The sequence below is a fragment of the Argiope bruennichi genome, chromosome 10, assembly GCF_947563725.1.
Source record: "Argiope bruennichi chromosome 10, qqArgBrue1.1, whole genome shotgun sequence".
NCBI classification, from domain to species: Eukaryota; Metazoa; Arthropoda; class Arachnida; order Araneae; family Araneidae; genus Argiope; species Argiope bruennichi.
The window spans coordinates 76,634,507-76,659,453 of record NC_079160.1 but is presented as its reverse complement, the minus strand read 5'-3'; the positions used below and the strand labels follow the sequence as shown (position 1 = coordinate 76,659,453).

General features: G+C 30.4%; 2 protein-coding genes across 2 annotated transcripts; both read left to right on the top strand.

The window, feature by feature from the left end:
- The first annotated feature begins 4,368 nt into the window (after window positions 1-4,368).
- On the top strand, window positions 4,369-10,164 carry LOC129989070 (cuticle protein 70, isoforms A and B-like). The gene is made up of 3 exons (XM_056097393.1): window positions 4,369-4,518; window positions 5,757-6,160; window positions 10,009-10,164. The coding sequence occupies exons 1-2, from the start codon at window positions 4,507-4,509 to the stop codon at window positions 6,105-6,107; spliced, it is 363 nt and encodes a 120-aa protein (XP_055953368.1). The 5' UTR covers window positions 4,369-4,506; the 3' UTR covers window positions 6,108-6,160; window positions 10,009-10,164.
- Window positions 10,165-19,829: 9,665 nt separating this feature from the next.
- LOC129989296 (cuticle protein 19.8-like) lies at window positions 19,830-24,382 on the top strand. The gene is made up of 3 exons (XM_056097733.1): window positions 19,830-19,964; window positions 21,370-21,791; window positions 24,248-24,382. The coding sequence occupies exons 1-2, from the start codon at window positions 19,953-19,955 to the stop codon at window positions 21,736-21,738; spliced, it is 381 nt and encodes a 126-aa protein (XP_055953708.1). The 5' UTR covers window positions 19,830-19,952; the 3' UTR covers window positions 21,739-21,791; window positions 24,248-24,382.
- Window positions 24,383-24,947: the final 565 nt, after the last annotated feature.

The window sequence follows — 24,947 nt, the reverse complement described above, 5'->3', positions numbered from 1 at the left end:
GCTTTGTTTCGAAGTTAGAACGACAGTAGGCAAGAAAAGTTACCAATTCAGAGAAATTAGGATGCTGAATTTAACAAGGCTTTGTCAAACTTTTCCCCGAGTTTGATACAATGGTAGACCAGAGGAGATGCCAGGTGTCATTTGCTTTTTTCTCTTGGTTTATAGGTTATTATAACTGAAAATTGCGTCATGCAACAAGTATGATAAAAAAGGCTCTTCAAAAATGCTCTATATTGCAGATTATTGGATTTAAAGCTACCAAATTTCTCAGGTTGTTGCTCTTTGAGCAATCAGTGCTCACATGATTCAGATCTGTTGTGATCGATATAGTTGATGTTTTCTTGTGCTCTTCAAAATATGGCTATTAAATTAAAAATGATGGATAAATTCTGCTGAATATGGTGCTAAAGAGTAGCTGAAATCCTAGAGTAACAGGTGTTTGAATTTTATTTCAATATTCTGTTAGTCTCTTATAAGTTATTGATTTTTTTGAAGTGTTAATGGGACAGAAACGCCCACTTATTTGTGTAGCCATTTTGTTGTGCATTTACTATCCGAGAAACTGTTATCAATATCTGCGTTTGGTGCATGAACTATTTGCAGGACTTGGATATTGCCCTACTGAATTCAAAGATTTGATTAATGCGCAGGTTCATATTTTACGATTTTTATTTTGCTAATTTTAAACTAAGATTTATGTAAAATTTCCATAAATATATTGAGTACCAGTTGACAACTAAGTTATTTCGAAATTTATGACTCTGATAGGTGCTTCTAATTAGAAGAAAATCTTGTTTTCATCTAGGTAAATTTATGTTGAAAAATATTTTTGAGTGATATTTTATTTGGACAGTATTTTTAAAGTTTGTAATGTGTTTATAATAATAAATGTATTACAAAATTTGTATTTATAACAATTAAAATTTAATATTGGTGAAGTTTTCCAAATATTTCGTTAAAAAAATCGCTAAAACTGTATTTTTTGTTACCCTACAACAGTTAATTAGTGTTAAAATTAGGAACAATCTGGTTTTAACGGCTACCAAAAGGCACCAAGAAAAATTTCGCCAAATTATAAAAATTTACTCAAATGCATTATTATTTATTATGAAAATTCTGAGCGTTCGAATCAGATGCTATATAGTTTAAAGATTAAAATCGCCAAATTGGAGATTTTTTTTTTTAGGTAGGGACGCTTTTGGTCACTATTACAATCGGCAAGTACATAAAATTATTGCACTAGAAATTTAGAGTTTTTGAATAAATAATAAAAATGAAATAAGACAAAAACATATGACGGATAGGGAAAACTATGCGGATGATAGCGATATTTTAACTGATGATGGGAGTTTATTTTACTCTCCAAAATGAGTGGGGGTAACTATCCCTCATATATCAAAACCAATAAAAGGATTTAAAAGATTGACGTATAAATACTTTAAAAAATGATCGGATTCTGATTCAAATGAGACAACTGAACTGTTAATGCAGATTAATACGAATGTCTACAAAATGGAAAAAGAAAAGAATTGTAAAAATGGAAACGGGGGAGAATCACCCTAAAGACAAATGACCGTACATTTTTAATAAGGACAAGGAGACAGAAATGAATGTTGGGATTGCAAATGTTAAGAGGGAAAAGAATGCGAATGTAAGTGAAAACAAAACAATATCTGAGAGGGGAAAACAAAGCTTTGAACTATTGGGAATAATGTAAACATTTAAAAACATTATCTATAAATATAGGATTGAGGGTAACGTGGCCGAATATCTGAGAAACATATTTTTGAATGTTTTGCCAAATTTTTCAGGAATCAAAATAAATTGATAACAACAGACCAACATTTGCAACGGTGGTTAAAAAGCAAAACTGTGATGGTATAGGGAAAATAAAAATAAAAATCATTAAAACCAGATCTAACTTTTATTAGAAGGATCCACGCCTCCTAAAAACTCCTGGTGGGGGAAGAAGTGAATCAAATGCAACAAAAAAAATGATAAACCGAAAAGATAAAGATAACGATTTGACACTATTTCTACCTAAGGCAAACCTACCTACACTGGTGGTAAGACCTGTTATAGAGACAATAAATTTATTGGTTAAAATGAGGAGGACATTGGAAGCAAATATCAGACGAAGGGAGATGGAAATTAAAATTATGGTTCTAAATACAGGCAATGGGAAATGGAGTCCTGGTTCAGGTAGAAACGCCAGAAATGGTCATAAAGTTGAAAGATTCAATTAATAAACATCCAGATCTTCAAATGTATGCAAGGCCACAACTCTACAGACTAGATTGCCTCAAATCATTAAATAGGACATGAAAAAAAGTGAGAGGTCAGAGAGGAGGAAGAATTTGATTTCCTCATTGAAATCAAACAAAAAATGACATAGTAGGGAACATGCGGGTTCTATACAGGAAAAAAGGAAGAGGCAGTTCTACTCATTGGGTTATAAATTTGGATCCACAAGTGTTCCGAATAATTAAAGATAAATCAAGACTACAATGAGACATCGGATCGTATGCATTCATAAAATTTGTGTATCTCCTTAGATTTTATAATTGAGATTTAGGTATTTCCTATCAAAATGTATGCAAACAGAAGAAAGTTGCTCCAATGCATGAGTATGTGATCCAAGCTGCTGCTTGGAATCACGTAATAATAATTTTTACACAAAGCAAAATCCAGAGTTCAAAAACTGCAAAGACTATCTCAGAACAGGCGTTATAATTAGAACGAGCCACACTGCGGCATCGGAACATTGCCCTATATTTAGAGGAAAGTGATCAGTTTATTAAACAAACAAAATATGGTTAATAAGCTCGTCAGTGGTAATTTTTGGCGAGTTATTCAACATAATCTCGAAAGTGGAAATTTGCGCCAAATTTGTTTGTGGACAATATTTCTGAGTTTTACTTTCTGCAGGTACCGTATGCAATTAAAGGAAAATAATAGGGCTTCTCCTGAGATGGAGGATAATTGTTCATCCTTACCGGTGGGTGATAGTAGTAGTAAGAAGCCAAAATATTTCCTTATTGACAAGATTTAATAGCGAAAGCATTGTAGCTACTAATTTGCCAATGGGAAATAGCGAAATTACAGTGGTATCAGCATACTTCCCCCACCGTCTCACAATAAGGAGGAAATCTGCAGGGAGCTTGAAAATATGTTTAAAAAACTGGGGACATCATCCGTACTCCTAGTAGATTTCAACTTTCATAGTCCTCTGTGCGGAAATGAAATTCCCGATTATAACCACAGGATGAATCCATTCTGTTTATAGAATTCATTTTTTTTAAAAACCTTGTTATTTGGAATGATCCAAACTCATTGCCAACGTTTCAATTTGCACGTGTAAAAAGGTGGATTGATGTCACTTTATCAACTAAAGACTTGCATGATGAGCAATGGGCTGGAATTTAATCTAAAATACGCTGAATGACCATGAATTTTTGGATTTTCAAATTAATGTGGATGGAAACGTTTTTTCAGCAAAAAGTTTTAAAATAAGCAAGAGAAAAAATCGACAAATTAGCTCTTAAGTGGCTGGAAAATATGCAAATATGAAAGAGGCAATCCAAAGGATAAAAACTAAGAAGGATTTTAAAAACTTAGATTTTTTTAATGAGTAAAGAATTTACGGGATTCATCCAAGGAATCAGCCAAAGAATTAGAGAGTAAAGAGACACACCATTTCTGGGTCCCCTGGTGGGGACACTTAACTGAAGAAAAAAACGAAAATCAACAAGAGTCTTGAATCTAAAGTCTCTAAAAATCCATGATAAAGGTATCATAAAACTTAATTTTCGCATAAAAGATTTACCTGGATTTAGATACATCTAAAATTGTTCAGTACTTAAATAATCTGGTCACAATGAATTTTGATTTACCCAAACTGGTAAAAAAAGCTAAAGAAGAATTGCCGATACCTTATAACATACATATAATCCATATCGCCTCACATTACTTGTTATATCCCAAAATAAAATAACATACAGATCAGATCTAAAAAAAGTTTTAATTATTTTTCGCTTGAGGGAGTTACAAATTTCCAGACGCCGTTTTACCCTCAAACACCTTTCCATTGTTCTAATGCCAAAATAAGATAGTTAGTAGTCATCCCGGAATGAATTGTGTCCCATCTCTCCCTCAAAGGTGTGATGAGAAGAACAGAACGCACAAATATATATCGGAAGGAACGTTTATGAAAAGACACGCTTTATGTTCTTCATGACCCTGGGGTGTCAACTTCCATCCTTAAGGAAAGACGGATACTTTGATACACCGACTAGAAAAATAAGTATAAAAAATAAATAAAGTGAGAGATGTTTTGAATTGCTTTACCACGAAACAGCTGATTTTTTTTTCGGTGTTAAGTCAGAAAAATAGGGAAATCTCTGCCTATAAAAGCCGAGAACAGTTCTCGGATCTCCACACTTGTGCTTTCCGAGCTTCAGTTAAGTCTTGCGGAATAGCAGCAGCAGTCGATCAGTAGCTACAGTCATGAATTCGATGGTAAGTGCCTCAGAATTTTGGCTGAATATTTTTCAGGGTTTTATGTTTTTTTTTACTCGAATTCAGTGGCAATATTGAAAATGTTCTAAAAACAGATAAAAAAAGCTTTAAAAATCTCGAATTGTCTTTCTTTAAATTTGTAGATAATGACAATATGACAATATTTAAAAGGCAACCAAAAGATTTTTGACTAAAAGATTTAAAGATACTTTCTGGTTATTATCTAATCAATTCATAAACCTTTCATGGTAAACGTCTAGAGAAAAAAGATGCAAAATTGCTTCAAATTTCATAATGTATTTAATTCTGTTTGGTGACTGTTTTTTTATAAAAGATATTTAACCGAAGAAAACTCTAAAGTTTACGATTCTTTTAGTCCAGATTAATTGCTAACTCTTTTCAATTTTATTTACTAACAATCGTAATTTCTGAAGAATTGCGAATTTTTATAGACTGGCGCAAAAACTGGCAATTTTAAATGAAAAGAAATATACAAAGAGAAAATGAAATTCTAGAATAATATCTTAAAGATCAAATTAAGTTATTGAAGAATATTGTAAACAAAATTATCAGAATCTGGAAGTAGAATTATGTTGTTGTTGTTTCTGATGGCACTTGCCATGGACAAGCCCGCTGTTTTCGAAGTCAGCGATTTAAGCCTATAGGGAGAATCTCTTGTTTTAGTAGCGTCAACTAGGGCCAAGAGTACGATTTTGCTACTCACGCATCACTCACTCGCTTCCACAACTCCTTTTTACAGGGCGGCACATTCACACATCTCACAGATAGAACAGATGAAGAACAACCATGCCCGAACCGGGACTCGAACCCAGGACGCCTAGATCAGATTTATGTAAATGTCTATAACTCTGTGTATAATACAGAGAAACTTGAACGTTCAGAAAATTTATAATTAAAACAATACAGTAAATGGTAAATTCAGTTTAAGTTTTTTTTAAAATAAAAATTCAATCTTAAGAAAAATATGCTGCTTTTTCTGATTTTTTTCGTATAACAACTTTTTAAATCTTATTTATCAAAAAATCAAATAAAATTGATATAGAATAAATTCAAATGCCATCGTATGAATATGCCATGGTATATTCTTTATAGAAAGAAATACCATGATTAAATTTCTATATTACCATTAGGAAATACAAGATGATTATATTAACTACAGAAATACAAGACACAATGTTAGTACACCAAAAATACAGAAAATTTGTTTACTTTTTCAGATCTTCTTCGCCTGTCTTATCGCTTTGATCTGCTGCACAGCCTCAGCTGGGCCTCTATTTCCATATGCACCAGCAGCATATGCTCCCTATGCAAAAGGCTACTATGCACCATTCCTACCATCCCCAGCTGCAGTAGCCGCTGTGCCTGCAGCTCCTGCAGTACCAGCTGTACCTGCCGGTTATGCTGCTCCTGCCATTCCAGCACCAGCTGCTGCCGTTGCTGCTCCTGTAGCACCAGCGGCTGTTTATCCCTATGCCGCTGCTGCTGCCCTCAATTACCTTGGTTACCCCTACGGATACCCCTATTACCCGTATGGATATGGTGCCTTGGTTGCTCCTTACAAAAAGTGAACGCCATCATAAGAACTGGACGGACTCTGGCAAGGTCTTTGATTCATGCATTGGTAAGAAGTGTTAATTTGCTTATTTTATTGCTATTTAAGTCTTCTACAGCAGGGTTATGTTTTTCTATTTTCTATCTAAACCTTCACAGACGCAACCGACACACATTCTTAATGTTAGGGATTAAATGTTTCCATAATATAGTAACGTCGTTCACTTTTTTTTCAAAATCAAAACAATCACTTTTAGCTTTATCAAAATAAAGGAATCTAAACAATTCCTACTGCAAGAAATTGTTTGAATGAGAATGCTTGTAGAAGGTTTCAAATCTATCTCTGTGATAAACATGTTATCGCAACTCCATGTAATAGAAAATGTTGCTGTTGTTGCAAATCTCCATGGCCTGACTTAGTCAGACCAAATCCAAAAATCCGTTGACAAGAAGAAAGTCAAAAACGATGAAGGGAGAAGAATAAATTTCTCCCCAAAGAAGTCCTAAACAGTCTAGAATATGTTCAACAGAGGCCTGATGTTGGCAGAATTTCGTGTAAAAAGGATAAAATTTTTCACCCTGATAAAAGAAAAGACATTTAAGGTGGCCACTGGCAAGGCGCGATAGGCAAGTGTTGGTTTTTCTATCACAAGGAAGAATTAAGGATTAACCCGGCTTATTGGCCCTATATCAGTCATGGATAAAAAATGTTTTTATTTTAAACTGTAGAATAATTTGTTATTTAACTTTTTATATGATGCATTTAAAGCGTTACTCTTATTATTAGATTGAAAAAAAAATTGTGTTTTCATAAGAATGCAAATCTTATTGTGAAAAATTATGTAATCATAATACAATGTTGTTAATATAAATAAGTATTTATAAAGTTAAAAAAGTATTTATAAGTATTTATACAGTATGAATATATTGTGTTAAATATAAAATAAGTATTTATAAAGTTTATTATAAGTTTGTAAAGTATTATTATTTCTGTACTACAGACATCATGATATTCATATCTAATAGAATACTCATTAAGTATTAATTCATAATTTATCTAAATTCGGCAAATAGCATCAATCTATGACTATCTGTAAATCTTATAAATTCTTTATATAATTGGTTCTAAAATGTATTATGTTAAGAAAAATTTTGACATTACCAAATTGAGCGCAAATTTTTAAATTTTTTTTTCTATCCCTTATTGGAAAAAATTGTGAGTCTATATGAAAAAATAACCTTATTTAATGTAAAATTATTATTGCATTTCATGATTACACAATAATTTATTTGAAAGTGAAGATTGTGGTCTGGTAAAATGACTTGAAGACACAGGTTGTCTTTTATGGGGTTTATTGGTAACATCAGCAACAAAAGGCACATGATTACGCCATTGTGTAGTAGGCCTATAGAACTATATATAACATTTCTCGGGTGAGAGAAAGCCGAGATCCCACTCCCCCTAGTACAGGAGTCAAGTTCGCTTCTGCTAAAAAAAAGTATACTAACATCAACAGGGAGACCATGTGATATTTACATGATTGGCAGCTAGCTCCGCTTAGGAAGACCACGCGGTTTACTGAATTCTTAACATCTAATGCTACCTACAGCAATAAATTTCTATTAATTTAAAGAACATGTTCTTTCACCGAATAATGAAGAAATTCAATAAAAAGTGGGGGATTTTCAACTAGTCAGACTAGGCAAATGTGTACGATTGCAACAACTGCAGACAAATCAATTAAATGATATTATTAGTTTAATTGTCAAATAAATAAATTTGTAAAAAATAAAAATTCCCCAAATACGAAAGTTTCAAGAAATTCTTTTACATTAAAATATTAAACTCGTTATTAAATATACCATAGTAATTGATTTATTACTTATTTATAATTATAATATATTGGTATGTCAGTTATTTATGTAATTGATTGTTATATTCCTTTTTACTCGACTTGTAACAATAATTTTAAAAGTTATAAATATTTGAATTTTATTACTTCCTTATCATCTATCATCATAATTAAATGAATGGGGAGTGTAAGTAAGGAAGGAATAAGTGATAAAAGCAGATAACTTTTCTAAAATTTTATTACTTTAGTTATTCTTCATGATATTTTTGCATATAAATAAAGTTTATACTAAATTATTAAAATAAAAAAAGGAAAAATATATGCTTAATGGGTTGATCAAATTAAAAAATTGTAGAAATCTGAAACTAAATTAACGATATATTAAATATGGGCCTTAAAATGTTTTGGGCTTAGGATAGCAAAATGCCAAAACCCGCCACTTTCAACGAAAAAGGGCTGTCTAAACTTGACACTAAATTTACCCAGCTTTTAAATCCACACCATCTTAATGAAGTAGCAACAGCCTTAAAAATTTTACCCATAACAAATTAGTCTGCAACAATAATCTTTTTAAATATTCGTCAAACATGTACTGAATAGAGAGGAATTCTTAATGGGCCATAACTGTCTCTCATACAATTTGCAACAAGTATCTTTTAAAATATTCGTCAAGCATGTACTGGAAGAGAGGAATTCTTAATGGGCCATAACTGTCTCTCATACAATTTTGATAAAACACAATTTTGATTCTAATAAATTAAGATATTGCTTGAATTTGTATGGTTCCATAAATATTTTAATTTTTCTAGGATCCATACTTAATCAGCCTTAAGCCTTCATACTTAACTTACTTACCTTAATACTTAAGCCTTAAGTAACGAAATATTTGTCACAAAGTTATTTGAATATTTGATTCTGATCTTGAATTGTCTACTCATAATGGTGATAATTTGGTTTTATATTCGAAAATCTGTATAAATTCTAAATTGCATTCTTTGAGCATGGTACCAATTCAAGATGTCTCAATAAGAAACTTTATATAATTAATACACAAACACATTCATGTTATAATTTTTTATTACATGCACATTTCAAAGTAAAATTACTATAACCCTCATTGTTTTTATTTTATCAATTATTTCCAATGAGTTGTGTGAGCTTTGGCAAATACCGAATCAGCAATATCTTATCAATTGCCTTTCCGAATCAAAGATATTTCACTTTTCCAAGCTATAAATTCCAATCATTACTTTAATGCCTTCTTTCTACAATTTGAAATTCGGCAGTGGTATCCATAGATGTAAGCCCAGACACAACATTCCAAAGTGGTCAAAGAATAAAATTATTTAAAATTTGCTCTAAAAGTATTAATCTAATACCTTTGATAGTTTAAAATTCGTTAAAGATAACTATAAAAAGCTTTTAATGTTATTTAGAACTAGCTCTATTCTCCTCGACATTGATTGAAACCTTATCTTTATATAACTGACCTCCCTGAAAAATTCAATATTTTTATTTTTATGTAATATTGAGATAAGGCATTAAAAATATTTTCAGATTTTGTAAGTGATCTCAATATAATTATTTAAACATGATTTAGGGATATCTGTCTTTACAAATATTTTCAATTTTTATATGAATTTATCTTAATCAGTTACAGAATGCAAATCTTTCAAAATGAAATATTTATATTTGTTAATGTGCAACATTTAACATTAACAACAACAACATATTTATTGCTAAAGCAAACATTTGAAGATTCAAATTTTGTTTGACATAGCTTTGTCTGGCTAATTCATGCCAAAAATTTTCATTATGAAATATAATTGTTATTTGCGCAATTTTCCATTTATACATACTATATCATAATAATTTATTTATTTATTATGCTAAAAATCAATATCAGAATTTTGAATAAAATTAAAAAATATATGATTAAACATTGCCATGTTTTTTGAAATGGGCTGATTTGCTAACATGTTATTTATCATGACTTTTCAGAATGATTTGATTGCTAATGATACAACTGTAATCTTAGTTCATTTATTCTATTTTTATATTGCAGGGGAAATAAGTTACTGAATTTGTACAAAATGGTGTCAGCTGGGGACAATAACTTCTCTTACGCGCTGCGTTAGAGGCTGTTCTTTGTCAAATCAAGTGTCGGATTTTATCATTGCATGTAATTCGAGACCAAATAAATGAGTTTTAATACATCTTAGCATTTTGTATTTGTCATTTGATTTGTGTTGCTGCATTTTAGCTCCATTATTAAAATTTCAGATGCCAAAACTTTAGAAAAATATTTTTTTAATAATTTTTTAAATTTGACTTTTTATATAGTTTTGAAAAAGAAATTTATGGTGGTTTTTCACTCATTTAAATGATGATCCAAAGTTCTACAATTTTTTTACTGTTATATGCATGCATGTCTTCGCTGGTATTACAATACTCTAATATGCTCATATTTTTATTATTAATTTATTTTATTTATTAAGTCTGATTTCATATGAAAGATGCCATTCGATTGTTAATTTGAGGAAAAAAACTCATTTCAAGACTCTATGATTAATTACAATAAATAATTAGAATCATAAAAACAAAAAAGAAATTAACTATTAATAATTTATTTTTTCTAGAAATACTTTTTTGTTAATGAAACTTATTAGTAAGAACAATTTTCTTTTTCAAATCTGGTAATCAAACAACATTTATAAAAACATGAAATAATGATAAAATATATTCTAAATAAATTGGAATTTTGAAAATGCCTACAATTTATTTTAATTTTTAAAGAATGTTTTAGAATTTTTCTAAATTCTTTTCATTTGTTAAAGTTTTGTTCTTGTATTGATTTTTCAAATAATTTGATAAAAAGACCAGCTACTTTATTTCGAACATTTTTTAAAACATCATTTCAATTTTTTTTTCTTCATGAAAAACTTCGAATTATCTCATTTTAATTTTTTTTTTACAATTTACTATTTAAAAAAATGCATATTCAAAATGTATGACTCTCTGTCAAAAAAAAATTGCAATTCTTATTTTTAAAAATTGAATTTTATCGTTTTCAAATGCATACAAACTTATATATTTCCTATCATAAAAAGAACAAAATCGGCAGAAAATAAGCGCATATAATATCATTATAGACGATCTTTCATATGAATATTTGGACTACTTAAGAAACTGATTCAAAAGTAATTTTATTGAAATATATAAATAAAATTAAAACTGTTTGAAAAAAAAAAGAAAAAAAAAATTTTTTTCAATTAAAAATTAAGTTCCTTTTTTTTTCATTAATAATGAATTCTTAAAAAATTGTTTTCATTTTCCTTAATCAAATGTAACATTTTTCCTTAGCAGCTCTATCATCTAATAGATGTTAGGAATCATATATGAACTATAATGCTGAAATTCTATAACGAATACTAAGTGACTTTTATTGACAAATCTAAAGATTATGTGTTCCATAATGAAATAAAAATGAGCAAAATCAATACAATGGTTATAGCTGGAGAAATCTGTTCCGAGTTTCTCCATGGAAGAGAGGAAACAGTATTTTTTAGACTCCTCTCGGAATCGGATCGTGACGTTGATAAAGAAGCAGAACAAGTGACCTTTGTTGTCATATCATTAAGTCATATGCTTTCGTATTAAATAAAAACTGGCAAAATGGTAGAAAACCCTTTTTATTTTGCCAATTATTTTAAATATGATTGAAATTTCAATCTATTTAATGTTTTTCCATCAGAGTATCTTGTTTTTAAGATATATTATTTTGATATCAAGCGTTTTGAAAACACAAATTATTTTTTGCATTTTGGTTCACCAATAAAATATTTAGAATACTTTCTTAGAATAATATTTTAATATTTTTATTTCAAATATTTTATCATTGCCAATTCTAACGAGTGTATGCTGCAGATTATAATCATAATATTATAATTGTATATATTTATGCTGCAATTAATATATCATAAATTAATATACTTACCTAATTTTCAATAAATGAATCCAATAATAAATATTACATTTTGTTAATGTTCTACAATTAAAATTTTAGAAAGCTAGAAATATCTTTATGTAATACTAATCCCGATTGGCGACTAACTGGTTCGCCGGACAATTTGGTTATATTCAATTTTAATTAAGTCGTTTAAATATAAATTCATGTCCATGATTCTATCAAACTGTCAGATATTAAAACCGTGTTATTTTAATTATCTTTCATATGTTTTGCTCATGTGTGCATGAACCTTGCTAATGGAGAGCAATTCAATGACATTATAACTCCATGAAACACTTAAATGTGCGGTTCAAACGTCCTAAATTTAGTAGTATTGTAATTTCACTTTTTTATTCTTCTTTAAACTATACAGCTTTAAACAGATTCCGTTTTCTATAGCTTTCATCAATGGAGAAAAATCACGCAATTAAATAGTTCATAAAACAAGGAAAACTGAATGAGTCGCAGTGTAACAATGTAATCAATATTGTTGATAATTAAGCAAAAAAAATTTGTTTTAATAATTAAAGATTTAAGCAATTATTAAATTGCTGTCATTAAAAAGATAATTTTTTAAATGTTAAAAGGGTGTTAAATTTAGTTTTGTGCAATAATATTTTCATATGCTATTACTTAAAAACGGCAAAAAATTTATCTTAATTTTTAATTAATTAAAATTCTAATTAATTTTTAAATCATTTAAAAGTGTACATTCCTTACCTCCAAAATATACGTGTACCGTCGGCGTCCTGGAATACGAGTAACGCCCGTATGATCGGGGCGACCTGGGTTCGAGTCCAGGTTTGAGCATGATTGTTCTTCCGTTGTGCTATGTGTGAAGTGCTCTCCTGTAAAAAGGGGTTGTGCAAGCGAATGAGTGATACGTGAGTAGCAAAGTCATACTCTTGGCGCTAGTTGGCGCTACTATAAAACCAAGAGACGCCCCCCCCCCCGGCTTAAAATCACTGTTTTCGTAACAGCGGGCTTGTTCATGGCAAGTGCCATAAGAAACAACAACATATGGGTACCAAATTTCGTAGTTACAGAAAAAACGGTCCAATTTATTGAACTCCAACACACACACACATTCATCTTTATTATTAATAGAGATTAATAGTTTGTGTTCATTAATGTAATTAATTCCTGCATAATTATCAAAACTTTTACTTTCTGAAATTGGACGTCTTTCAGGAAGAGCATCGCAAATCATTTCAAAACTATCAAAATGGTATTTTCTTATAAATTGCATTTATAATTCCAAATATTTCCTGTTTCGAAACTATGGAAACTCTAATCACTAATCGGATTATCTCCGTTTATTATTTGATGACTTGAAATCTATATGCTCTATCTTCGCTTGCAGCATTCCTGAGATGACCATGAACTAAACCCACCCAAAATATCCGATAAAAATATTAATCTAATCCAAACATGTGAAACGCGCCGGCCGAATGTAGTCTAATAGTGATCATAACATTTAACAATTGTTATTAAAATTGTCAAGGCTCTATTTTTAAAATTCATAGCTTCATATCATTGAAAGTAGCAACTCTCAACATTCATAACAATAACAAAAAAATAAAATTTAAAACATTAAACAAATATGACTTTTTTTCCTTTTTTTTTTTTTTTTAGAAATTTTGAACCTTTGAAGAAATTTTCCCTTTCTATTTTTAGAATTAGTACCTAACCTTATTGAAGTTGACCTAGATAAATGTAACGCTATTTTCAATTTTGAATTCAAAATTCAGGGGAGTTAGGATGTTTGAATGTTATAAATATTTTTCACCCAAGTTATAAAAGTTCAAAAATTGGTATATGAAATCATTTCCACGTTTAGAAATACTTGTTAATGTCAATAATTATTTTCATTTATAAAAGGGCCGGCGTCCTGGCATAGGGGTAGCGCATCTTCCGTGATGTGGGCGTCCTGGGTTCGAGTCGCGGTTCGGGCATAGTTGTTCTTCATCTGTTCTACCTGTGAGATGTGTGAAAAAAAAACCTGTAAAAAGGGGTTGTGCAAGCGAATGTGATGCGTAAGTAGCAAAATCGTACTCTTGGCCCTAGTTGGTGTTACTAAAAACAAGAGGCGCACCCTCGGCTTAAAGTCGCAGAATTCGTCAGCGAGCTCGTCCATGGCAAGTGCCATTAGAAACAACAACAACATTTATGAAAGGAAATAAGTTTCTTATCAGGTCTAAAAATACAGACATTATCCTTGTATTAATTTTTAAATCAATCATTGCGCTCAAGCTTTCTTCCGAAGTTAGAATGGAGGGGGATGCCAGATCAGGTGTCGTCCTCCTCATCTGACCGTGGTTCAAAATTACGAGGTCCGTCTCAAAATACCCTAGTGTTGCTTTAAAAACGGGACATCAATATAATTAAACTAAATCGAAGTTAGAACGACAGTAGGCGTTCCAATTCACAGAATTTAAGATGCCTGAATTAATCAAGGATTTGTCAAGCTTCCCCTCTAGTTTGGTGCAATGGTAGACCAGTGTAGAGGCCAGCTATCAATTGCTTTTTTTCTTGTAATATTTATAGGTTGTTATAATTGTAAAATGTGTCATGCAACAAGTATGATAAAAAAAAAATGCCCTTCAAAGATGCTCTATATTTCAGATCGTTGGATATAAAGCTACTAAAATTCTCAGGTTTGTTGCTCTTTGAGCAATCAGTGCTCATGCGTTTCAGATCCACAGTGATCGGTGAAGTTGATATTTTCTTGTGCTCTTCAAAATATGGCTATTAAATGAAAAATGATGGATAAATTCTGTTGAATATGGTGCTCAAGGGTAGCTGAAATCCTAGAGTAACAGGTGTTTGAATTTTATTTCAAAATTCTTTAGTCTCTTATAAGCTATTGATATTTTGAAGTGTTATTGGGGCAGAAACACCCACTTGTTTGCATAGCCATTTTGTTGTGTATCTACCATCTGAGAAGCTGTTATCGATATCTGCGTTCAGTTCATGAACTATTTGCTATTCAAAGATTTGATTATTGCGCGGGCTCATATTTTGCGATTTTTTTTTTTTTTTTTTGCCAATTTTAAATTACAATTTATGAAATGTGTCCATAAATGTGTTAAGTATCAATTGACAACAAAATGTTTTCGAAATTTATCATTCTGATAGGTGCATCTAATTAGAAGAAAATAGTTTTCATTTAGGCAGTTTTATGTTGAAAAATGTTTTTGAATGAAGTTTTATTAGGACTGTATTTTAAATTTTGCAATGTGTTATAATAATAAATGTATTTATAATAATTCAAATTTAATATTGGAAAAATTTCCCTAATATTTTGTTAAAGAATCGTTAAATTTTACTTTCTGTTGCCCTACAACATTTGATTAGTGTTAAAATTAGGTATAATTCAGTTTTAATGGCGACAAAAAAGCGCCAAGAAAAAATTTCGCCAGATTAAAAAAAATACTATCAAGTGCATTATTATTTATTATAAAAATTTTGAACATGCGAATCACATGCTATATAGTTTGAAGATTAAAATTGCCAAATTGGCAACATTTTTGGCATATTTTGGTTACCATTACAACCGACAAGGACTTAAAATTATTGCACTAGAAAGGTAGATTTTGTGAATAAATAAAAAAAAATGGAATAAGACATAAACTAGACGGATAAGGAAAATTAGGCGGATGATAGCGATATTTTTACTGATGATGAGAGTTTGTTTTACTCGCCAAAAAAAGCGGAGATGACTATCAGTAAAACATCAAATTTAATAAAAGGATTTAAAGAACTGACGTTATAATTGACTTTAAAAATGATTGGATTCTGATTCAAATAAGATAAATGAACCGTTAATGCAGACGGATGCCAAAATACAATGGCTTCAAAACGGAAAAAAAAAATGTAAATAGGAAAACGAGGGAAATCGCGCAAACGATAAAATACCATGCATTTCTAATAAAAACAAGGATACAGAAATGAATGATGGGATTGCAATTATAAAGAAGGCAAAAAATTTGAATGTAAGGGAAAACGAAATAATACGAGAAGAAAGTAAACTATCCTTTAAACCATTGGGAATAGTGGAAGCAATTAAAAATATTATCTATAAATATAGGATTGAGGGACACGCGGTCGAATATCTGAGAGATATATTTTTGAATGTTTTGTCAAATTTTTCAAGAGCCGAAATAAATTCACCAGATGATAATAATAGAACAACATTCGCATGGTTTAAAAACAAAAATCCACTAAAACTCTATCTAATTTTTATTCGTAGGATCCAAGCCCCCAAGAAAATACTGGTGGATGAAGAAAGTGATCAAATACAACAACAAAAAATAATAAACCCGAATGAAAAGATAATAAATTAACACTATCACCACCTGCCTACACTGGTGATTAGACCTATTACAGAGACAATAGACTCACCGGTTAAAATAAGAACACTGGAAGCGAATATCAGCCCAAACGAGATGGAAATGAAAGTTATGGGTCTGAGAGTCGGCAAGAGTCCTGTTCATGTGGAAACACCGGAAATGGCCATTAAAATTAAAAGATGCAATTAATAAGCATCCAGTTCTGCAAAATATATGCAAGATTACTACTCTACAGATTAGAATGTCTCAAATCATTATACATGTCATGGAAAAAAGTGAGAGGCCCAGGGAGGAGGAGAAATTTGATTTCCTCAGACAAATCAAACGAAGTAATCACACAGAAGGGAATATGCGGGTTCCATACAGGGAAAATGGAAGATACAGTTCTACTCATTGGGTTATAAATTTGGACACGCAAGTTTTCCCAATAATCTATCTATACTTATGTAAAGCTCAATGTGTGTGTGTATGTGTGTGTCTGTGTGTTGGCGCTCTACAGGCCAGGTCATTTCACCTACAACTACCCAATTTGGAACATGTATACCTTAGAGGTCGGGAATGTGCACATGGGGTCCCTTTTTTTGAATTTTTAATTATAATTTTAATTATTAATTAAAAACTAACTTTCCCGCCAAAAAATCTTCCATTTTCCCCACCGCCAAATGAGCAAGGCTTCAGTTTTTTTTTTTTTTCCAACAGTAATGAGGCTGGGGTTAACATTTTTCTTCTGATTATTTCAAACGATTCTGTTTATTTTCTTAATGTTTTATGCATTTAAAATTAAACATTGTTAATTAATCGATCTTTCAAATTCATTCTAAAGTACTTTTGAATTAAAATAACACAAAATAAAGGAAATTAAAAATGTCTAATCTGCATAGCGTTACCCCAACTGGCGTAGAAAAATTCACGCATTTGCGTTACCGTAACTGGCGTTGAAAATTCACGCATGCGCATTGTGTTCTGATTGTTGACAATATTTTCAACGGATAATTCTTGATTTAAATTATTTTTAGGTTAGTTGTATGCTTTTGTAATTAAATTGTATTTATGTTAGATATATTTTTTGTATATGCTTATAGTTTGAAGTACATCGTTTTTTAAGTAGTTATTTTAAACCTGTTTTCGACTGATTATTTTAAACGATTCATTTTATTTTCTTAGTGTTTGATGCATTTAAAATTAAACAATGTTAAGCAATCGATCTATTCATGATGAATCTGAGAAAATTTTGTTGACAAATTCTTGAGATATTACATAAATAAAGAAAAGATATTCTTTAGTGCCCATAAAGTTTAAACGCTCAGTGACTCTGTTATCAGTAATCATATTATAAAGAAATGCTTCGTTTCAGTAAAATATATTATTATATTAATTGCACATTAATTCTTTCCACTTTAATTTAAAGCATTAATTCTACAAGAGGTAACAGAAAATTAGAGAGATTCATATTACGTTATGACTGAAGGCCTTTATAATATTATGAGTAAAATATATGATTTTCAAAATTTGAAATTTTAAAATATTTTGATGAAGAATCTATTAAGTAGGAATTGCGTAAAATATTTAATTATTAAAATTTAAACGAGCATTAAGATTGGCGAATAAGCTGGTCACCAAAGGCGGCTAGTTAAAGATAAATCAAGACTACGATGAGATATCGGATCGTATACATTCATAAAATTTGTCTAGCTCCTTAGATTTTATAACTGAGATATAGGTATTTCCTATCAAAATGTATGCAAAAAGAAAAAAAGTTGCTCCAATTAAAGAGTATGTGATTCCAAACTGCTGCGTGGAATCATATAATTATAAAAATTGCACAAAGCAAACTCCAGAATTCAGAAACTGCAAAGAGCATTGCAAAAGAACAGGGGTTATAATTCGAACAAGCCACATTGCAACATCGGGATATTGTCCTGTATTTATCACGGAGAGAGATCAGTTGATTAAATAAACAAATTATGGTTAATGAGCTCTTTAATGGTAATTTTTCCCAAACATAATCTGGGAAGGTGTAAATTTGCGACAAAGATATCCCAAATTTGTTTGGGGACAACATTCCTGATTTTAATTGCTACAGGTACAATACGCAATTAAAGGGAAAGCAATGAAACTTCCCCTGGGATGGAGAATAATTGCTCACCGTTACGGGTAAGTGATAATAATAGTAAGAAACCAAAATATTTCTTAGTTGACAAGAATTACGAGAGAAAGCATAGTAGCAGCCAATTGGTCAATGGGAAATAGCGAAATTACCGTCTCGCAGACCGTCAGTGAAATTACCCGTAAGGCGTCTCACAATAAGGAGGAAATCTGCCTGTTTAAACAACTGGGTAGATCATCCATGCTCCTATAGGGAGATTTAAATCTTTATAGTCCTCTGTGGGAAAATGAAATTTTCTATCATTGACCACAGGATGAGTGGGTTTCGTTTATAGAATTCATTTTTAAGAAAAGCTTTGTTATTTGAAATGACCCAAACTCATTACCAACGTTTCAATCTGCACGTGGAAAATGCTGGATTGATATCACCTTATCAACTAAAGACCTGCATGGTAGAGCAATGGGCTGAAAGCTAATCCAAAGTATGCTGAGTGACCATGGACTTCTGGATTCTTAAATTAATATGGGTGGAAAAGTTTTTTCAGCAGAAAGAGATTTAACCTAAGCAAGAGCAAAATTCGACAAATAAGCTCTTAAGTGGCTGAAAATTATGCAAATATAAAAGAAACGATGCAAGGGATAAAACTAAGAAGGATTTAGAATTATGAGTAAAGAATTTACGGAATTCACTCAAAAGATTAGTCAAAGAATCAGAAATTTAAGAGACACACTACTTCAGTGTCCCCTTGTGGGACACTGAACTGAAAAAACAACGAAAATTGACAAGAGCCTTGAGCAATTTCACGTTTAAAAATCCATGATGACGATATTACAAAAGTTAATCTAAGCATAAGAGATTTAACTGAATGTAAGCACAGCTAAAATTGCTTAGTACTTAAATAATTTGAACACAATGAATTTTGATATACTCAAACTGGTAAAAAAAGGCTAAAAAAGAATTGCCGATAACTTATAACACCCATATGGTATCATGTTACTTGTTATATCTCAAAATAAAATAACATGCAGATAAAATTTTTAAAAAAGCACATTTTTAATTAGTTTTCACTTCAGGGAGTCACAAATTTCCATGCGCACGTTTTCCCCTCAAATACCTTCTTTCCATTGTTCTAGTGTCAAAATGAGATAGTTAACAGTCATCCCGGGATGAATTGTGCCCCATCCCTACCACGGAGGTGTGATGAGAAGAGGAGAACGAACAAATAAATATCGGAAGGAACGTTTATGAAAAGACACTCTTTATGTTCTTCATGACCCTGGGGTGTCAGCCTCCATCCTTAAGGAAGGAAAGAGACTTTGATACAGCGACTAGATAAACAAGCATAAAAAATAACAAAAGTGGGAGATGATTTAAATTGCTTTACCATAAAAAAAGCTGTTTTTTTCGGTTTTCATTCAGAAATATACGGAAATCTCTGCCTATAAAAGCCGAGAGCAATTCTAGAATCTTCACACTTGCACTTCCTGAGCTTCAGTCAAGTCTTGTGGATTAGTAGCAGCAGTTGCTCAACGCCTACAGTCATGAACTCGATGGTAAGTGCCTCAGAATCTTAGATGAGTATTTTTCACACTTTTTTTTTCCTCGAATTCAACGACAATACTGAAATTACTCTAAAAATAGATAAAAATGACTTTAAAAATCCCGAATTCTCTTTTTTAAATTTCTGTGTAATGACAAGAAGATGATCATTTGAAAGTCATCCAAAAGGTTTTTGACTAAAAGATTTAAAAGATTACTTTATGATTCTTATCTAACGAATTCATAAGCCTTTCATGATAAAAGTTTAGTCAAAAAAATGCAAAATTGCTTAAAATCTCATTATATATTTAATTCTGTTTGGGGACTGTTCTTTTGTAAAAAATACATTGCTGAAGAAAACTCTAGAGTTTACGAAAAATATACTGATTTTCCTATTTTTTAATTAATTAACGTTTAATAAATATTTAAAAATTAATTAATTAATATTTAAATACAATCTTTTATAAAACATATGCTGATTTTCACAATTTTTTTTCTTTTTATACCAACTTTTTAAAGCTTATTTTTCAAAAACTCAAACGAAATTGGTCTATAATAAATTCAAGTTCCATTGTATGCATAAAATATTTTTAAAGAAAAATTTACCTTTATTAAATTTCTTATACTACCATTAGGAATTACAAGATAATTTCTCAATTTTCAATTTCTGATTTGGAATTCAAATTTGCATCTTACGCAGTTCAAAATTAATTCTTTAATTCTTCTTCTTCTTGATAATAATATTAATAAATTATGTAATTAAGTAATTTTAAAACTGAAAGCTTTACTTCATTCAAATTTAAAAAATCACTAGCTAATTTCATGATATGATTTTGGTTGTAAGATTTTATTTGTATAATTTCTGAAGAAAACAATGAGCAAACTTTTACTGTATGCCATAACCTTTCATTTAGTTTCAACAGTACTTAATTCAGTATCAACTTATATTATAATAAGATATCGATGCATTTAATATCACTTACACAAAAATGCAGTAATTTTTATACATTAGAGCTTATCTAAACATTTTTTTCTACTTGGAAACGCAATCAGCAAAGTACTATAAACTAATATCATCAACATTTTTATAAATATTAATATTGTTTTATGAGAATTAACCATCTTTATTCCTTAGCAATGCTGTTTGAGATTCAATTTCCCAATTTTTCTTATTTTTATTTCACCAGTCGTCTAGTATTTCAACTCTTGAATTCTTTTAATTTAATAAATTCTTTTAATTGATTCTTTTCTTTAATTCTTTTTCAATTCTTTTAATCTATATTAATTTTAATTTACTTTATTTTTATCTTGATTCAATAAGGGAAGAGTACGTGAGAAGGTAGGGATATACAAGCGATTGAAATATAAGACAGAATGGTTGATATATTAAAAATATAAAAATTTTATTTACTTTTTTAGATCTTCCTCGCCTGTCTTATCGCTTTGATCTGCTGCACAGCCTCAGCTGGACCTCTATTTCCATATGCACCAGCAGCGTATGCTCCCTATGCAAAAGGCTACTATGCACCATTCCTACCAGCCCCAGCTGCAGTAGCCGCTGTGCCCGCAGCTCCTGCAGTACCAGCTGTACCTGCCGGTTATGCTGCCCCTGCCATTCCAGCTCCAGCTGCTGCCGTTGCCGCTCCTGTAGCACCAGCTGCTGTCCCGGCTGTACCTGCTGTCTATCCCTATGCCACTTCTGCTGCCCTCAATTACCTTGGTTACTCCTACGGATATCCCTATTACCCCTATGGATATGGTGCCTTGGTTGCTCCATACAAAAAGTGAATGACAGCATAGGAACTGGATGGATTCTGCCAAGGTCTTTGATTCATGCATTGGTAAGGAGGGTTATTTTGTTTACGTTATTACTATTTAAGTCTTCTACAAAAGGGTTGTGTTTTTCTATTTTAACGAAATGCCAGAAACGCAACCGACACACATACTTATTGCTAGAGATTAAATCTTTCCATAGTATGGAAATTTCGTTCTCAATTAGGCAGACTGGGCAGCTGCGTAGGACCACAGAAAAATCGATGAAATTATATTATTAGTCAAATAAATAAATTTGTAAAAAATACAAATTCTTCACTTACAAAAACTTTGAAAAGTGTATTTACATCAAAATATTAAACTAATAATTAAATGTATCATAGTATAATTTATTACTTATTTCTAATTATAATATATTGTTATATCAATCATTTTTGTAATTAATTGTTATATTCCTCTTTGCCTGACCTGTTAAACAATAATTTTAAATGCTATAAATATTAATTTTTATTACTTCCTTATAGAATTAAAGGAATTAATTATAATATTATTATTATTAATTCCTTTCTTCCATTAGAATGAAATAGGAAGGGGAGGTTTCAAATAAGGAAATTAATAACAAATAAAAGCTGATAACTTTTCTAAAATTTTATTTCTTTAGTTATCTTTTCCTGATATATCTGTATTTAACGAAGGTTTATACTAAATTATTAAAATAAAAAGTTGTATTAAATATGGCCCTTAAAATGTGCTGTCAAACACTGTCACTTTCAACAAAATAGGGCTATCTAAATCTGACACTAAATTTAGCCAGTGTTTAGATTCATACCATCTAAGTGAAGTGGCAAGAGCTTTAAAAATTTGAATCATACTAAATTAGTTTGCAACAAGAATTTTTCAAAATATTTGTCAAACATGTATTGGATAGAGTTTTTTTTTTTTTTTTTTTTTCTACTTGTGGGATTCTTAACTAACCATAAATGTCTCTCATACAATTTTGATTAAACACAACTTTGATTCTAATAAATTACAATATTGTTTGAATCCGTATGGTTCCATAAACAATTTAAATTTTCTAAGGCCCTATAATTAATTACAAAGTTTAAGTGATGGAGTATTAGTCATAAAGTTTTCTAATTATTTGATTTTGTTTTTCTACGCATAATGATGATAATTTGGTTTCCTATGTGAAGAAACTGTATAACAGAATAAATTCTAAATTGCATGGAAGTTTTTTTTTTTTTCTCTGAGCATGATATTAATCTAAGATGTTTCATATAAGTAATACACATACTTATTCATGTTATAAATGTTTATTATATGTACATTTCAAAGTTATTATAACCTTCATTGTTTTTATTTGATCAATTACATCCAGTGAGTTTTGCGAGCCTTTCCAAATACTGAATAAGCAATATCCTATTTATTGCATTCCAAATAAAAAAATATTTCACTTTTCCAAGTTATAAATTCTTGTTATTATAAGTTATAATGTTCTTTTTCTACAATTTAATTTAGTTTAATTTAGTTATATTAACGTCCCGTTGTAAAGCAACACTAGGGCTGCTTTGGGATGGACTTCGTAATTTTGAACCGCTGTCAGATGACGAGGGCGATACCTGAGCTGGCAACCCCCCTCTTCACACCGCATCACACCAACGAGAGGACGTTTGGTATGAGGGATTTAACGTGCAACAGACCTGCTTACACGACGGTTCTTTGGGGAAATTCGGTCACGAACCTGAAACCCTACGGCTCACAAAGCTTACCACCAGGCCACCGTAGCTTCTACAATTTAAAATTCGTCAGTGATATCCATAGATGCAAACCCAGACACCCTATATTCCAAAGTGGTCAAAGAATAAAAATATTTAAAATTTTCTCTAAAAGTATTAATCTAATATCTTTGATAGTTTAAAATTTCTTAAAAAGATAACTAACTATAAAGAGCTTTTAGAGTTATTTGGAACAAGCTCTATTCTTCTCAAAATGGGTTGAAGACGAATTGTTATATAACTGAGTACCCAGAAAAATTCAGCATTTTTATCTTTATGTGATATTGAAATAAAGTATTAAAAATATTTTCAGGTATTGTAAATGATTTCAGTATAATTATTTAAACATGATTTAGAGATATCTGTTTTTACGAATCTTTCCAATCTTTATATTAATTTATTTTTTTCATAATTATTTACAAAAATGCAAATCTTTCAAAATTAAAAGTTTGGCGATTCAGAATTTCTTTGGCATGGCCTTCATTGGCTAATTCATGCCAAAAGTGCTCATTATCAAATTTAATTGTTACAATCCCAATTTTTCATGTAAACATAATATTAATTGTATTGATTTCTTGAGCTCAATATAAAGATTTTAAATAAAATAAAATAATCATGATTAAATATTGCCATGTTTTTCGAAATTTATTACCATGTAATTTATCATGAACATTTTACTTCACCGAATGAATTTGATTGTTAATGATGCAATCGTAATTTTAATTTATTTATCATAATTCTATTTTCAGGGAAAACAAGTTGTTGATTTGGTACAAAATGGTGGAAGCTTGGGACAATAACTTCTCTTCCGCGCTGCGTAAGAGGCAGTTGTTTGTCAAATCAAGCGTCGGATTTTATCATTGCATGTAATTCGAGACCAAATAAATGAGCTTTTATATATCTTAGCATTTTGTATTTGATTTGTGTTGCTCCATTTTAGCCTCATTATTAAAATTTCAGATGCCTAAACCTTTAAAAAATATTTTGTTTTTAACAATTTTTATATGGTTGAATTGACTTTTTATATGGTTTTGAAAATGAAATTTGTGGTGGTTTTTCACTCATTTAAATGATAATCCAAAGTGCTGCATTTTTTTTTTTTTTTTTTTACTATTATATAAATGTTTTCATTGGAATACAATACTCTAATATTCCCATATCTCAATTATCAATTAATTTTATTTAAAAATTAATTTCCATGTGGAAAGTGCCATGAGATTGTGAATTTGAGAAAAAAATTGATTGCAAGATTTTACGATTCATTACAATTAATAATTAGAAAACCTCTTAAAGACAAAAAAATAAATTCTAAAATAAAAGTGATATAAAGTCTAGATATTAAATTTCATCATTCTGGCTCAAATGGGTTTTGAAATAACGGACTAACGGGTAGACGTAATTAAAAAAATGTGTTTGCGGACTCGGGGTAGTTTTAAACCTAGATATTCA